The 16,965-nt window shown below is 39.7% G+C and overlaps 1 protein-coding gene across 4 annotated transcripts in view; it reads left to right on the forward strand.

Annotated features, from left to right (window-relative positions):
* The first annotated feature begins 1,067 nt into the window (after positions 1 to 1,067).
* LOC104600491 (inorganic pyrophosphatase TTM1-like) overlaps positions 1,068 to 16,965 on the forward strand; it is a 37,137-nt gene continuing 21,239 nt past the window's right edge. The window contains exons 1-3 of one of the 4 annotated variants that reach the window (XM_010263455.3): positions 1,068 to 1,676; positions 4,313 to 4,656; positions 16,728 to 16,842. In XM_010263455.3, the coding sequence (XP_010261757.1) occupies positions 4,320 to 4,656; positions 16,728 to 16,842 (452 nt within the window). In that variant the 5' untranslated portion in view covers positions 1,068 to 1,676; positions 4,313 to 4,319. Of the gene's footprint in view, positions 1,677 to 4,312; positions 4,657 to 5,126; positions 6,037 to 16,377; positions 16,564 to 16,727; positions 16,843 to 16,965 lie in introns of those variants that run through there. The other 3 variants (XM_088901745.1, XM_088901744.1, XM_010263462.3) reach the window with 3 other exon arrangements.

Genomic DNA, 16,965 nt, shown 5'->3' on the forward strand with positions numbered 1-16,965 from the left:
TGCCAAAACTGTTGGACAGTCTGAATGGTTCAACCACCTGGGTCAGTAGTTTGTTGACCAAATCAATGGTTTTTGGTGAAATAACGATTATAGGGTAAAACGGGACCGATCACTTGACCGGTTCCTAGTTTTTCGGTTCGACCATCCGGTCTGATCCAATTTTAAAAACCATGATTTGAGAAACTCTTTGAAGTAAACTGTTACGAATCCCAACTAGCACCAAATAAAACCCTCTCTTGGGTCTAGGGGTAGAGGTGATAATTTTCAGCCCATCCCCCATAAAACCTAGAAATTCCAGGTTTGGGCCTAGATTTTGTGTTCAAATCCAATATTCTAAGTCTATAAAATATTTCAAGCCTGGCCAATACATATTTATATGTTAAATTTATAATTAGTCATATATCATTTTATGTTATATTTTTATATAAATATTATAATATAACACTTATAATACATATTATATATAAAAATTTATATTATATAATGTAGAAAATAAATATTTTATATACAAAAAATATAGGCCTAGAATCAGGTGGGGCTTATGTTTCATGCTTGAAACACAGGCCTAGACTGGCTCAGCCCTTGATAGTGATATTCTTTTTTTTTTGTTTTTTTGGAGAATGATGATTCAGCCAAGGATCAGAATTTTTAGGCCCAAAATACATTGAGTTGAATGCCATATCAGAATTAATGTCAATTCGTGAGTGGTGGGGTTTTTGACATTTTAAATGTTTATAAATATGCTGTAGAATTCTGAAATCTTTGAGAAACATTGCATGAACCTCAAAGATTGAGAACCCATATGAACAATGTGATTATAGGGCTCAGACTCTCACACATGACAAGGGCAAGTCACGATGTGGTACGAATTCACATGCCTTGCTTTGCTGGTCAGATGACTCAGATAGGCATGGCAGCATGATCCATGTGCGTATCAGATTTCATTGTGGTCACGTGACATGCCTTAGAGGCACGTGCCTTTCATATCAAATTCTTACCAAAATAGATAGATAGAAATATAAGGAGATAACTAGCTAGTGAGACCAAGGTTGGATGCCCAACCAAAAATTTTGATAGTCGCACTCTCACAAAGAGTAGCGTCGGGATCCGCTATTTACCTCACAGCGTGATTAATGCCGGATTGATTCCCAGCTTTGAGCCTGTAAATACAAAGTGCAGTCTGTATATTTACACTATTTACACGCTCGAAGGTGCGTTTTCCAGCCATGGATCCCGCAGATAGTTAAGCTGCAGATTCGGAGGCTCCACATAACAAAACTGATCCGCACAACCTCACAAGTCACGACCGAATGAAATCCCATCTTCCGCATGTCTCTGAATTCTAAAGCCAACCGCCCTACCCTCGCCTCCTCTATCCCCACTTCCTTTCCTTCACGGAAGTCTCTTTACTGGGTCTTGGCCTCTTGGGTTGTGATACCCGTGACAAAAATATAGATACAATACGCAAAACATATAAAAATATAAAACTGATCTCCCTCTCTCGGCTGCTCTTTTAACTCCATTAACAGAATCCCCAGAATCTCAACTACCCGAGGAATTGCCCAGAGATCAAACTACCCTTTATCGTATTCTATGTATTTGGATAAAAAAAATAAAAAATAAAGAAGACCCACAGAGGCTTGGTGTGAGTTCTTTCGTCTGCATATTCCAACTTGGTTAGTATCACCTTCGACATGTTCTGTTAATTTCAGTTGTTTTTCTCTTCCGAGTTGTTGTTTCCGTCGTTTTTTTCCTGGGTAAATGATATTTTGTTGTTTCATTCACGTTTAAATTGCTTTGTTGAAAATGGAATTAGATCCAAGTAGCACATCGTAAGAACAGATTTTTTAGGAGGCATTTATACTTGTTTATTTTTGGTTGGCACGCCGCACGCAGCGTTTGCTATTAGATGATGGGAATTATTTGGTTTTATTGAAAGTTTTTCTTTTGTGATTCAATCGGATTCTACTGCTTTTATACGTAAACGGGCAATTGAGATTGAGTCTGTTCGGGGAAATTCTGGTGATTCTGATACTACATTGCCGGGATACTACGGATGAAGATTGCATTTCCCTTTTTCTTTTATTTGTTGGGTCTACCTATTTTCCACATATTATGTGCGTCCTGAATGCTCTGATTGCAGTTTGTGTGCGCCTTTCAGATAAAAAATTGTAAATGTTGGATATTCAGCATTGGGGAATGTGGGATTATGCGTGGCGGGTTATGTTTTTTTTTTCTTTTCTGGTTAATGATAAAATGCTCTTTTTTATCTTCACTTGGCAAAAGCAATATAATGGGGTAAAAGCAACAGGAATTTCCATAATTTTGTTATAGAGAACATGCAATATGCTCACAGTTCTTACTTTCACTTGCCACGCATTTCTGTGTATTGGTCAAGGAGCATGCATGGCAGATTATGTTGGATATTCAGCTTTGGTAAATGTAGGATTATGTGTGGTAGGTTATGGCTTTTCTGGTTAATCATAAATTGTTCCTTTTTATTTTGACTTGGCAAAAGCAATATAATAGGGTAAAAGTAAGAGGAATTGCCATAATTTTGTTATAGAGAGTATGCAATATGTTCACAATTCTTACTTTCACTTACCATGCATTCTCTGTATTGGTCAAGGAGCACGTGTTTCCAGTAATTCACCAGCATAAAAATGAATTCTTTTGCAAAAGTGAAGTTAGATGACCTCTGAAGGAGTAATGCATAAGCCTCAGAAATGAACCATACGAATCTTCTTGCGTATCTAGTTGATGATGGGTGGATACTGTAATAAGCTATTTTAAGGGTGTAGTTGTAACTGATTTTCTTAGGAATCTTGGTTGTAAATTTTCCAGGGTTTCCATCCCATGACATTTAAGATGATCCAACCAAGATCCTATCTCTGCTAATTTGACCTGGTAGAGAGCAATTAAATCGCCATTATAGAAGGAGAATTTCAGGAGTCACTCAATGTTGCATGGACTGTCCTAAAAGGATGTAGTGTCCGTTTAGGACATGTTTAGACTCCAACATTCAGTGGGAAAAATATTTCTCTATGACATTATTCTTTGTCTCCTTTCTAGTTAAACATAAATGAACAGCTAATGTACACAACGAATGCTATTTTTCCTACAAAATGTTATTAAGTAACAAAGAAAATCATTTAGACCTTTTTTCTATATGTTTATAACCTTAAAATTTAACAAAGTATAGACTACTTTAATGGTTTGTACTTTTTTGTAGACATCCACGAGTCCTTGTTTCTTCGTCTTGCCGAGTCAGGTTCCCTGACACATGTAAGGTTCTGATTCCTATGTCTGTATCCATGTAAAAGTGGGGCCACTGCTTGGTGCTATGATAAAATCTCGGGCTGACAAGATTGACAATGTGGTTCAAGTCTTAGAGTGACTACTTTGTGCAAAAAGTGCCAAAGGTTAGGTCTGTATCCAGTTCACCCCTTCCAATACCTAAATAGGTAGTACCAACATTGGGTAATGACCCTATTTTTAATAGGAGGAGAAACGAGCATTATAAGGAGATCTGAAGAAAAAGGAGGTGCTCTGAGGGTGGTCTTGTTTTCAAAGATTATCTCATGCAATCTCATAATGGTCATGAAACTAGGAAGATGAATTTACATTTTTCTCTCTCTCCCTTGACTACTTTCTGTGTCAGGGTAATTCATTCATTTCTAGTGAGATTTAAATATTTTGTGGGGATCAGTATGCTGTGTAAACCTGACAACCTTTACCACTTACACCTTTTATGTTGCTTGAGCAACTTTGAAACTTAGATTATTATAGAGTTTTAACTAGGGAATAACTGAGAGACACATGCTCTGATATCAACATATCCCAATACATCAACTTTTAGAAGAAACATGCCTATGAAGAAATTTACAAAAAAAGTTACCAACTTCTCCAGAAAATTCACTAATCTTTGTAACTTGAACTTGAGCATTTAGATAAATTTGTTTTCATGCTTTACTGCAAATGTCAAGTTGCATTGTACTGTCTTATTCAATTAAGCCAATGAAAAGGCTTCTTTTTTTTGTGTCAAACATGTTTTGATGCATGTTCAAGCAGATTCAACATTCCAATATAGTTTTCTTAATCCATTATCTTTTTAAAGCTCGTATCAGGGGATCATCTCTCCCTTAATTGTATCTGATTCACATATATGTCAGCTGTGTTAATCATGAATTCATCTGTTAAGCTTATTTAAGTCTTTATACTTTTATATTCTCTCATTTGGTTACTCTTGATTCTTATTCTGTTGATCCTATTTTATATCAGATAATTTACATTATTTTCTTCTTCATCACAGGTTTCAAATGGCTCCAGATACTTTGATTTCTGAATCACCTAGGCGAAAGCCGGGTCTTTTGAGAGATCAAGTCCAATTGGTAAAGAGAAAGGACTGTAATCGCTATGAAATTGTCCCAATACAAGATCCACTATCATTTGAGAAGGGTTTCTTTATAGTAATTAAAGCATGCCAATTATTGGCCCAAAAAAATGATGGAATAATACTGATCGGAGTAGCAGGTCCCTCTGGTGCTGGTAAGACTGTGTTCACTGAGAAAGTGCTCAATTTTATGCCCAGCATTGCTGTCATATCGATGGATGACTACAATGATTCAAGTCGTATTATTGATGGAAACTTTGATGGTAACATTTTCTTTCCACTCTGGCACTAGACTCCTTTTGACTAGAATTGGTATGCTACATTGTCATTCACTGGTTTTAGGGGTGCAAGATGGGTAATTGTTTTGGATGATTTACATAGCATTAGGCCCTGGTCTCAGGCTGGACTTATTCAAATTTTAAAAAATTCTCAACCTGAGCCTGCCCAAGTTGCACCCCTACTAATTTTAGTCAGATATGTTCTTCAAATCTACATTATGAATCCGTTTTCCTATTAAAGTTTCTTCTGAAGCATTTAGACTTCTCTGAATGACTTATTTTTTAATATAACCCAGAGGAGGTGGTGCTTATCGAAAAAAAAAAGAACAAGAACAAAAAGAACAGGTGATATTGATATCCACTTGAACTGTGAAAAGCTTTGTAGGAATTGTTTCAATTAAAAGCTAGAAATCTACTAGCAAGAGGTATGTCTTGCATTGACCTACCGCTACAGGGAACAGTTGTTATGTTAATAATTTTTCTCTCTAGTATTATGAATATTTTGTGACATGAAATAGGAATTACTTGATGATGTTGTTCTAGTTATGTGGTCCAACTTGATGAGCCATAATTTAATGTATATGTATTGATGATCTTGCAGCATAGACAAAAACTGTTTAGGTAAAGGCTTAGTTGAGTGCAATAGCTGTTCAGAGGGCTGTGGAACCAATTATAACAGTCCATGTCAGTAATAAATTTCATGGGACCTACAACCATTTAATTTCTTACTGTGGGCCCCATGTTTCTATCACTGGCGTCAGACATTATCATTGGTTCCACAGCCTGCTGAACAGCCATTGCGTTCAGCTAATCCAAATTCAACTAATATACACATTGGGTGTGTGCAATACAAAGAAATGATTAATTGATGTGGTTCCAAGGTGGGCAGATGTTTGTTAAGTAAATTATACAACAAAACACCTCCCTGACATGGTGTTTGTTTCTCAAAGCTTTCTTTACAAGTTTTCTGTGGATTTACTTGCAGACTTATGAAAAAAATACATAGAGGATTTTTTCCTAATCATATTAAAAATCTCTGAAGCTGTGTTTGGTTAGAGTGCAAATGCTAACCAAAGTGAATTTGCACTCTGGTTCAGTTTTGCAGGCATTTGGTAAGAGTGTTTTTTGTACTGAAACTGACAGTAAATTTATTTATTTTTTCTGACATGTTTGCATTCAAAGTTGGTCAATATAAAAAAGGTGGACTTCAGTCTTGGAATTCGTGTTTGTACCCATCACAACCAAAACTTGTCAACACAAAACCAAACTAATTTTGCATTTTCATGGACCTTACATATTTGCATTTGCTCTCTTACCAAACATAGCCTACAGTGAAGGGAATCAGAAAGATGATGAGCTTTACAGGTTACTCTTGCCTCTTAGTTAACTTTTGTTTTTCTTTTAAACAAGATTATTTTAACAAAATTAGGGGTAATTATCTACAACAGTCATTGAACTCAGACTTATCACAACCTCCTTTGGGGCTTCAGTGTGAGTTGGTTTTATATTTGGCATGCCAGGACATGAACAGACAGGCCTTGTTCAGATACTGTTGCTGCAAGGCCATATACATATAAGAAGGATACTATAAGGTTTTAATGTAAATAGTAGCTTGTAAGGGGAAGCTGACCTAATAAAGCCAGTAACTTGTTTTTTTCTTTGATGAAGAGAATATGAATATTTCACTATTGGAAGATAATGACTATCATATTAATGCTGGTGCAGAGATATGTACCCTTCTAGAAGGTTTCAGAATTGCCAAATATCTGCATATTTGATCCCTAGCAGTTGATGGGGACTCTAAAAATGCCATTATATGGACCACAACCTATGGTTTTGGCCCCTGGAAACTCTCCCACCTATTGCTATAAATTAAAGAGTTCTCTTCTATGGATTGTTGCTTCAGACGGATTGCCAGAGAATTAGAATCAGGTGGAAGATAGCCTAGCTAAATCATGGTTGGGAAGGGAATTTTTGTACAGTGCAAGTACAATGCCTTCCATTTACGTGGGCTTTGCCTTTTGTTTCTCAGGGCCTTTTGTACATCCTTCCCTTTTTTGAGTAATGAAATTCTGTTATCCTTTCTCATCATCATCATCGTCATCATGCCTTATCCCAACTATATTGGATTGGCTACATGAGTCCTGCTTCAGCAATCCATTCTATTTAATGATATCCACTGTTAAATTATTAGTGGCTAAAAAAAGATCTAGTTGATGGTTTGATAGAGAGTAGAAAGTTGGGATGGACAAGGTTTTAATATGGGAATGAATAGGAAAACGTGGAGGGCTTTCCAGGATGGCAAAAGGAGTAGTAACACTATTCAGGTTAAAGGTGGAGGGAGAATAGGTAGTAACAGGGGGCAATAATTGTGCATGGTGGTTTGAATTGTTGGGTGCTAGAGTTGTGCTCAGTAGTTGGGTGGAGCTATTATGTGAGAATTTGTTTGGTTTGGAGGTTTGACCTGCCATCTGAGTTTTAGAGGTCGGTGAGGGTCTTATTTTAGGTTTGTTTTTTTGATAATAAAAGAAATATTTCATTAAGAAAAAAAGAGAAAATACAAGAGAAAAGTGGCAAGCTATCACCTCCGAGAAAACAACACCACCAACTGAACTACAACAAGCAGCCATAAAAAAACAAAAAGAACTCCAAACATACAATTCAATGCCAACCTCCCAGGAGCCTTCAACCTCCGACACCACCCCCACACCAAGGACAACCACCTGACTTTGCCAAAATAAAACAAAACACAGCAAACAAATGCCATCACTAATCCTCCCCCTCAAGCATCTCCTCCTGCCCATCATCAGCCTCATTCCAGACCTCTCCTCATTCCCCTACTGCACTTTTCTTCACACTCTCTTCCCTCCTTTTCCTCTCGAACTCCTCGATGGCTTTTCTAGCAAATGCCTCACCACCCAGAAAGAACAGACCAAGACTCTTGCCCACCTCAACATTTCTCTCAGCAATTTTCTCAATTGCCAAGTATCCTTCTCTTTTTCAATGGAGGTTCTACCAACTAATTTCCCCATATTTTCATCTCTATCCCCATTTTTCTTCTTCTCTTGAGACAAATGCACCAAGCTGGAATATGGACTGAAGTGGTCAAGGAGATTTTGGTTTTGTGACCTTCTTTGATTATTTTAATTATCTGCAGTGTTGTGACCTCTCTTTCTTAGCTGAGCTTGGGATGTGTTTTATGTTTTTTCTACACTCCTTGTCCTCATTATGCCTTTCATTTTCTTTAGTATAATGTTAATAATCGTTGAAGAAAATAAAATAAATGCACAGAATCTTTAGCTGTAAAGTCACTAGATTTATGTATTTGACTTTTCTTAGAAAACAAAGGAAGGCTAACGGAGGATGTAGATTGAGGCAGTGAGAAAAAGAATTAAAGATTCATGCTTAACAGCTTAAGATTTCCCTAGATAGAAGCAATTACAAAACAGGATGTCTCTGATAATGACCACCACATTCCTTTTTCCCCCCTACTCATGATGGCTACCTGTTAAAAGAAGAAATGACCCTTGATGCGTGGTAAGATGTATGGTGTGAGGACATACCTTTGATGGACCTCTTTCCTTAGCTTTTTATGCTGCAGCTCAAAATAGTGAAGTGAAAGTTGAGGATTGCTACGAAATCAGTAATGGAGCAGTGGTCTGGCAACCCTCTTTTAGATGAAACCTCAATGATTGGGAGGTTGATCAAGTGATGGATTGCAGTCCCTAACTCTGTATTGGAGGATAGGAAGGTATGGAGATGGGATACTTCTGGGTTGTTTACTACTTTACTGTAAGGTCCTTTTATAAGAAGTTGGAGGGTACAAGGCCAAGCTCATTCCCTGGTGCAAGTATTTGTTACCCCCCAGTTCCATCAAGACTGCATTCTTTGTTTGGGCAGCTTCTTTAAAGAGATGTTTGACAAAAGATATTTATTGAGGAGGACGGTGGTGGGCAGTAAACGTGATGAATCTATGAACCATGTGTTGAATCTATGAACCATGTGTTCCTGCCTTGATTCTCAAGGAGCTTTTGGGCATGGATACGAGACCTTTGGAGTCAAAGAATGCTGTCTGGGATTGGTTGAGCATTTTTTTCAGAGCTGGCAGTTAAGAGACTTAAGTAGAAGAAGGAAGGTGGTGTGGAGGACTGCCCCTTATGCTGTTTGTTGGGCAATGTGGGATGGAGAGAAACGCTAGACATTTGATAACAAAGTTCAGTTTGAAGAGGGTGGTGACCAGAAAGATTCAAGGCATTATGTGCTCTTGGTTTGAAGTGCATAAACTGTTTAAAGTATTGCCTTATAATTCTTTTTTTTTTCCTTCTAAAGGGAACTCTTTTTTGTGTAAATGGGATTTAGTGCTGAGATGGTCTTTTGTTTTGTATAGCTTTCTTGCTCCATCCTATTGTTTTTTTTGGGACTGCTGTAATTTGGTTCTGATAAAAAAGGCTGTTACCCAATATTGGTCCTAATATCTGGGGTCTGTTGTTAGATTTAGTTTTTTATTTCTGCTGTTGGTCTAGGATGCTGTCAGCATGTTCCTTTCTTTGTTTAAGTTATTATTAGGGTGTGCCACCAGGGGCATGTTTGTAATTTTTCTTTTATTTTATTTTACATCATGTTAATATAAATAGGAAACTGGGCGCTGCCAGCTGAACCTTATGACTCTCAAACACTTTTCTTCCTCTCCTCTTCTCTTCTTTTCTCTCTTCTCTCCTCTCTCTCTTCTAGAAAGAAAACAGGGTATCAGAGCATAACTCTGGGTGATAGGAGTCTCTTTTCTCCTCTGAATCACATTCCTTCCACCCGGTTTTCTGATTCTTGGACAGTGAAGGCAAAGAAACCCTAATTGGACTGATCAGAATGGGACAGCTGAACATGATAGGTGGAACCAAGAGAACAGTATGGTGATGTCCTGGCTTCTGGTAGCCATGGAACCTGATGTGAAGAAGAACTTTATGTGGGTAGGCACTGCTAGTGAAATATGGGAACAGGAAAAAACCACCTATTTCTGAGCAAAGATTCTATGCCAAGATTTACCAATTACAAGCTGAATCCTCAACCTATAAATGGGGGAACCATAGTTTGTTAGCCTATTATTCAGCCCTTACTCCAGTATGGAAGGAGTTGGACTACTATAAAGCTATAGAATGGAAACATGATGATGATGCTAAAGCCTATAAGAAGTTAGTTTCTCAGCAGCGGGTTTTTGCTTTCTTGTTGGGACTAAATCCCGTATATGAACCTCTTAGAGTTCAGATTTTAGGGACTAAAGAATTGCCTTCAGTTCAAGAGGTGTATGCCCTGGTCCAGTCTAAGGAAAGTAGGCGGAGTGTGATGGTTACAACTGAGGTGGAGCAACATGTGGCATTAACTACAATGGGTGGTAATAATATGGGAAAGAAAAATGACTCCAAGAAGGTTGATGATAAGGACAAGTTGTTCTGTACCCACTGTAGGCGTTCAAGACATACACAAGATACAAGTTGGGAGCTCCATGGGAGGCTGAAGTGGGCTGTAAAGAACCAAGAACAGGGTAAGGTGCAGGGTTAGAATAAGCCTAATACAACACATAATGTAGCAAATGTGGCAACCCAAGAGCCAAGATACTCAATCTGTTGGGGTGTCGACTAATATTGCTTGGGAGTACTTCATTGGTTTTGACCCCAAGGAAGATATCATGAATTCCTTCTGAAATCATTTGGAATCATATGGTAGGGCCTTGCGTCAGATGGACAGTTCAATTACTTGTGCCCCTTCTACTTCATTTGCGTCTACATCAGTGTGACTTTTCCACCCCGACGTTTAGACCAAACAACTAATGCTTCTGGTATGACTTTTCCACCCCGACGCACCCATCTGAAATCAATGATGCGGGCTGGCTCAGTCTGCACCTGTCCTTCCTTTGAAAATGTGGGAAGGGTCGCACTTGTAATGACTCCTGACTTCGGCCCTTTCTTCAATAAGGAGATATGGAATACAGGGTGCAGTTTTGATGTTGTGGAAGGTCCAGCTTGTAGGCCACTGACCCTATTCTCTCAAGGATTTTAAATGGTCCAAAATAGCGCGAACTGAGTTTGTTCCACTGTCGGCTTGCAATTGAAATATGTTTGAAAGGTTGTAATTTGAGAAACACCCAATCACCGACTTCATATTGGACATTCTTGTGATGTTTATCATAGGTGTGCTTCATCCATTGCTATGCCTGTAAGAGATGATGTCTCTTACAGGAAGTGAAGGAAGAAGAAGAAGGAAATAAGGGTCTGTCGAAATCTGATGGATTTCCCATCCAGTCGACTCCCTTAATCTTTATTAGAGTCTAATAATCTTTTACAAAGATTAAATTGCCCATACTTAAGTGTGGGGCAGAGTACTCTAATAAAACTGCCACATAAGCAAACTACTTAACACACATAAGATGACTAAACTACCCCTTTTCGGCTCACTTTAACACTCCCCCTCAAGCTGGAGAATATATGTCATATAATCCCAGCTTGTTACATAGGTAGTTCACTTTCCCTGAGCTTAGAGCTTTTGTAAACAAATCTGCCCACTGATCATTCGAGCCCACATGTTCTGTACTTATCTCTCCAGCAAGAACCTTTTCCCTCACAAAGTGGCAATCAACCTCTATGTGCTTCGTTCTTTCATGGAAGATAGGGTTGGAAGAGATATGGAGTGCAGCTTGATTGTCACAGTACAATCTCATAGGTTTATCCATGTGAAACCCAATTTCTTTTAGGAGATTCCTCAACCACACTAATTCACAGGTAGTGTGAGCCATGGCCCTATACTCGGCTTCAACACTGCTTCTGGCCACAACCGTCTGCTTTTTACTCTTCCATTTCACAAGATTTCCTCCAAGAAATGTGCAATAGCCTGTAGTAGATCTTCTGTCATTCACTGAGCCTGCCCAATCTGCATCTGTATACCCAACTACTTCAAGTTTTCCTCCTGGTTTATACAATAGCCCACGGCCTGGAGCTCCTTTCAAATACCTTACAATTCTAAGAACTGCATCCCAGTGAGGTATATGAGGGTTCTGCATGAATTGGCTCACCACACTGACTGCAAAGGAAATGTCGGGTCTCGTAATAGTCAGATATTTCAGCTTTCCCACTAGTCGTCTATATCTTCCAAGATCTTCAAATACTTCTCCTGTATCACTACTCAACTTAACATTTGGTTTCATAGGATTCTTAGCCGGTTTTGCACCTAACAGTCCCGTTTCTTCCAATAGCTCAAGAACATATTTCCTTTGGCACAGATTTACTCCTTGTTTTGATCTGGCAACTTCTATTCCCAAGAAATATTTTAATGTTCCAAGGTCTTTTGTTTGAAAATGATTTTGCAGAAATACCTTTAGTTTGTCAATCCCCAATTTATCACTGCCAGTGATGACAATATCATCCACATAGACCACCAATAAGATCTTCCCAGCTTCTGAGTCATAGCTGAACACAGAGTGATCAACCTGGCATTGCTTCATTCCAAAACTCTTCACCACTTCGCTGAATTTCCCAAACCAAGCACACGGTGATTGCTTCAACCCATAAATTGCCTTCTTCGGTCTGCACACATTACCATCCTCCCCCTAAGCAACAAACCCAGGTGGTTGCTCCATATATACCTCCTCCACCAGATCACCATGGAGGAAGGCATTTTTTATTTCAAGCTGAAACAGAGGCCAATCATACATAACTGCCAGGGAAATTAGTACACGAACAGAACCAATCTTAGCCACCGGAGAGAATGTCTCCATGTAGTCCACTCCATACAACTGAGTAACCTTTAGCAACAAGTCTGGCCTTTAGACGCTCTACACTACCATCTGGCAAGTGTTTCACAGTATACACCCATTTACAGCCCACAACATGCTTACCAGGTGGGAGAGTAGTAAGTTCCCACATTTGAGTATGTTGAAGAGCATAAAGTTCCTCCTCCATTGCTCGCCGCCACCCAGGTGAACTAAGAGCTTCCTGAACATTGTTAGGTATGGAAATAGAGGACAAAAGTGAAACAAAGTGGCGATGTGAGGTAGAAAGACGAGATAAAGAAACAAAATTGGAAATGGGATGGAGGGTAGAACTGCGTTTACCTTTCCATTAGGCAATGGGTAGGTCAAGGTCTGAAGGTTCAGCAATAGGAACCATGAGAGGATCCGCAGATGAGGTAGAAGCTGGAGGAGGGGCCAGTGTCGTTCGACGTGTATACACTTGTCGGATCGGTGGTCGTCCGGTGGTGATCGGCACTGGATGAGGTGATGAGTCGGCTCCAACAACAGCATCTGGAACAAGATCACTGATAGGAAGAGGAATAGGAAGTAAGGGTGGAAACAAGGGAGCTTTAGGACTCGAGAAGAAGGGTACAGACTCAAAAAAGGTGACATCAGGTAATGGGATTATAACATTTGTACCCTTTTTGAGTCCGAGAGTAGCCAAGGAAGACACATTTAATTGAGCGTGCATCTAGCTTGTCTATTCCAGGACTTAGATTGTGGACAAAGCACACACAACCAAAGACACGAGGAGTTAATGGAAATGGAGATAAAGTGGGAAACAAGATAGAGAAGGGGGACCGACCATGAAGAATGAAGGAGGGCATCCGATTAATGAGAAAACATGCAGTGAGTACAGCATCACTCCAAAACCGTTTAGGAACAGTCATGTGGTGAAGAATAGACTGAGCAGTTTCAAGGAGCTGACGGTTCTTCCATTCAGCTACCCCATTTTGTTGAGGGGTGAATGCACATGAGGTCTGATGAATAATGCCATGCTGTTCTAAATACTGTTGAAATGAAGTAAGAAAGTATTCACGACCATTATCTGAACGAAGAATTTTGATTGGAACACCAAATTGTGTGCGTATTTCAGCATGGAATTTTTGAAAAATGGAAAATAATTCACTTCTTTCTTTCATTAAGTAAATCCATGTCATTCTTGAACAATCATTAATAAAGGAGACAAAATACTTGTACCCATTATAAGACTATTTTGATTGGACCCCAAACATTTGAATGAACCAAAGAAAAATGACTCAAGATACGACTCTCAACTCTTGGACTGAAGGACACACGACGATGTTTCCCAAACTGACATGAGTCACATTGCAAAACTGACAAATGACTCAATGACTAAACCAATATCTTGAGAGCCTTGAGAGATGGATGTCCCAGTCGGCAATGCCATTGTAGAGGAGTAAGTGAAGTCTGAAGAGCAATTGAAGATCCACCACCGTCAAGATAATACAATCCACCAGCTTCATGCCCCCCACCAATCTTCTTCCCCGTCTTGAAATCCTGAAAAACACAAGTGGAAGGAATGAAGGTAATAGAACAGTTAAGAGCTTTGGTTATTTTACTAACAGACATAAGATTGAATGGAAACTTAGGTACATATAAAACAGATGATAAGGGCACAAAAGCTATGTCAACATTACCAACACCACAGATGGGAGATGAGGACCCATTGGCAAGAGTAACAGTTTGTGATGTGGAGGTTTTAGAAAGAGAAGAGAACACACCTGGAGACCCGATCATATGATCTGAGGCTCCAGAGTCAATAATCCAGGGAGAGGTTTTAGATGACATGCAAGCAATACCTGAGTGGGTAAGTGTGGCAGTGGTATGCTGTGAAGTAGTTTGAAGGAACCATTCATACTCATCACGCGGTACACTCACCATCTCCCTCCCAGAAGTAGATGTAGAGGTGGAAGGAGTTCGGTCTGCCTGTTTACTGTCACTGATGTCAACTTCACCTGCTACAGCATGATTAGCCCATTTGGAGGGAGGGCCATGTAGGTCATAACAGAAATTCACTGTGTGTCCTTCCCTACCACAATGAGTACACTTCCTTGCAGAGTTATTCTTCCCTTTGCCATGACCTCCCCCTGAGTCACGACCACCCCGACCAATCATGGAACTGCCACGGCCACCCCGGGAGGCATGTCCTCCCCCTCTTGTACTGTGTCCACCTCCTCTAGCTGTCACAAGTGCTGATCTATCAGACTGTGTGGGATTCTCTGTCTGTCCCAAAGAGATTCTGCGAAGCCGTGAGAATACTTCCTCAAGTGTAGGAAGGGTGGAGCTCCCTAATATTTGGGCTCTAACTGGTTCATACTCCGGTTTCAGCCCAACCAAAAATCTTGTAACATCTAGTTGTTCCCTTTGCTGTTGCTGAACTTTAATATCTGGAGTGAGGGGATGATAGACATTGAGTTCATTCCTTATATTCTTCATGCTGGCATAGTACTCTTCTAGTGTTTTGTTTCCTTGTTGCAAATCAAAGTACTCCTGATAAAGTTGATATACTCTCGTTGTATTATCTTGTCCAGAATACAACTTCTTAGCATGTTCCCATATATCCTTACCCGTATCAAGAAACATGAAGTTGGCACTAATTTTTGGTTCCATACTATTCCATAGCCAAGTCATGATTTGAGCATCTTCTTGTTCCCAATCATCAAACCCTGGGGAGTCAGCCGATGGTTTCTCATCTTTTATGTGCTTCACTTTCCTCTTTGCCTTGAGGAAAACTTCCACAGATTTAGCCCATGGAACATAGTTCTCCCCATTCAGTTTAATAGATCATTACACCCATCTCCTATTGCTGCCATGGTACCTTTCACAGTTGCCTCTAACCTGAATTCTCAGCAACAAGCTGACTGCTATTATCCAGAAATTGATGTTCCAGCACTTATAGCAACCCCTAAACACAACAGTGGATACACACGCCTTGTTCTTACTCACACTACTGCTGATTTCACAACACCACGAACCACATAAGAATCAATTTAACACTTCAGTAATCACATGTAAGCCCTCTTACAACCACTCAATAAGGATTGTGCCACACAACCACCACAACATAGTCAAACCTGTTATACCCAGTTCAGACTAGTTTAACACTTTTAAGAGGGCACAACACAGCCACAAAAGTTCGGCTAGGTCACAGCATTACACCTTACACCACTCGGCCACTTACAGCAGCCCTAACCCCACTAAACAACTTACAATAACCCCTACACCATTCGGCTACTGTACACACAGCCTGTTCTAGGGCAACAGTGAACCTAGTTCTCTAGGTTCTGACCAGTACTAACAGCCTCTTGAAGGGTTTCTACCCAGAAATACCAACAACACAAGAAGAAGAGATAACCGACCTTCCTTTGAGAGTCTCAACCAACCATTCACTGCTGAAGTCACTTTTCTTGATGAAGAGGAATATGCGCAGCAGAGAGAGACGAGCTGTGAGATTTCAGACCTAGGGCGAACTAGTTTTCTCCATTGACTGACCAGAAACGCAGGGAAGGAGAGCCACGAACACTGCTGAGGTGCTTTACCAACTGAAGTAGGTCAGGAACATGGCTCTGATACCATGTTTCAAATGCTGCTACATTAACCCGAATCAGGAAGTGAAGGAAGAAGAAGAGGAAGAAGAAGAAGGAAATAAGGGTCTGTCGAAATCTGATGAATTCCCATCCAGTCGACTCCCTTAATCTTTATTAGAGTCTAATAATCTTTTACAAAGACTAAATTGCCCATACTTAAGTGTGGGGCAGAGTACTCTAATAAAACTGCCATATAAGCAAACTACTTAACACACATAAGATGACTAAACTACCCCTATTTGGCTCACTTTAACAGTGTCTTTCGCATTTTATTCTTGCGCGGAAAGACACGGAAAGACGCACAGAAAGTCGTGCTTCTGCCAAACTAGCTTTAGGCTGCTCAGATCTTCATGCAAAAGCTCAATGCGTTTTTTGACTGTCAGAGCTACCAGAAGATCTTCCCAAAAAGACGCGCCAAACGGGCCCTAGATCTTGCATTTTCAGCACGCTTCCACATAGGTGGGATATAGCAGATGATGATTCTGACCACCTATATACTGATTGGTACATCAAGTACCCTTTCCATTTCTATTTTCTTTGCTTTCCTCCACTTTTTCCCATGGAGCTAAAGGCTTTATTTATTATTTCAATTTGCCAATTTCACTTGACTGATTATGACCCACCTTTTCCATTTTTATAGATATCTAACATTTTATTTTCTGAAACAGACCCACGATTGACTGATTATGACACATTGCTTGAGAATATCCATGGTTTAAAAGAAGGGAAGCCTGTTCAGGTGCCAATATATGATTTCAAGTCTAGCTGCCGCACAGGATACAGGTTTGCTCCTTACCTTCTGCTTGTAGAATAAAAGCTTTTAGATATGCAAGGCTTTGGTCATTAAAAAGTCACAGGTTCTGATTCTTAGTGTAGCAAAGATATGCATGAATCAAAGCTAAATTA

Source organism: Nelumbo nucifera, chromosome 3 (assembly GCF_055504915.1).
Source record: "Nelumbo nucifera cultivar China Antique chromosome 3, China Antique-T2T, whole genome shotgun sequence".
Classification (NCBI taxonomy): domain Eukaryota; kingdom Viridiplantae; phylum Streptophyta; class Magnoliopsida; order Proteales; family Nelumbonaceae; genus Nelumbo; species Nelumbo nucifera.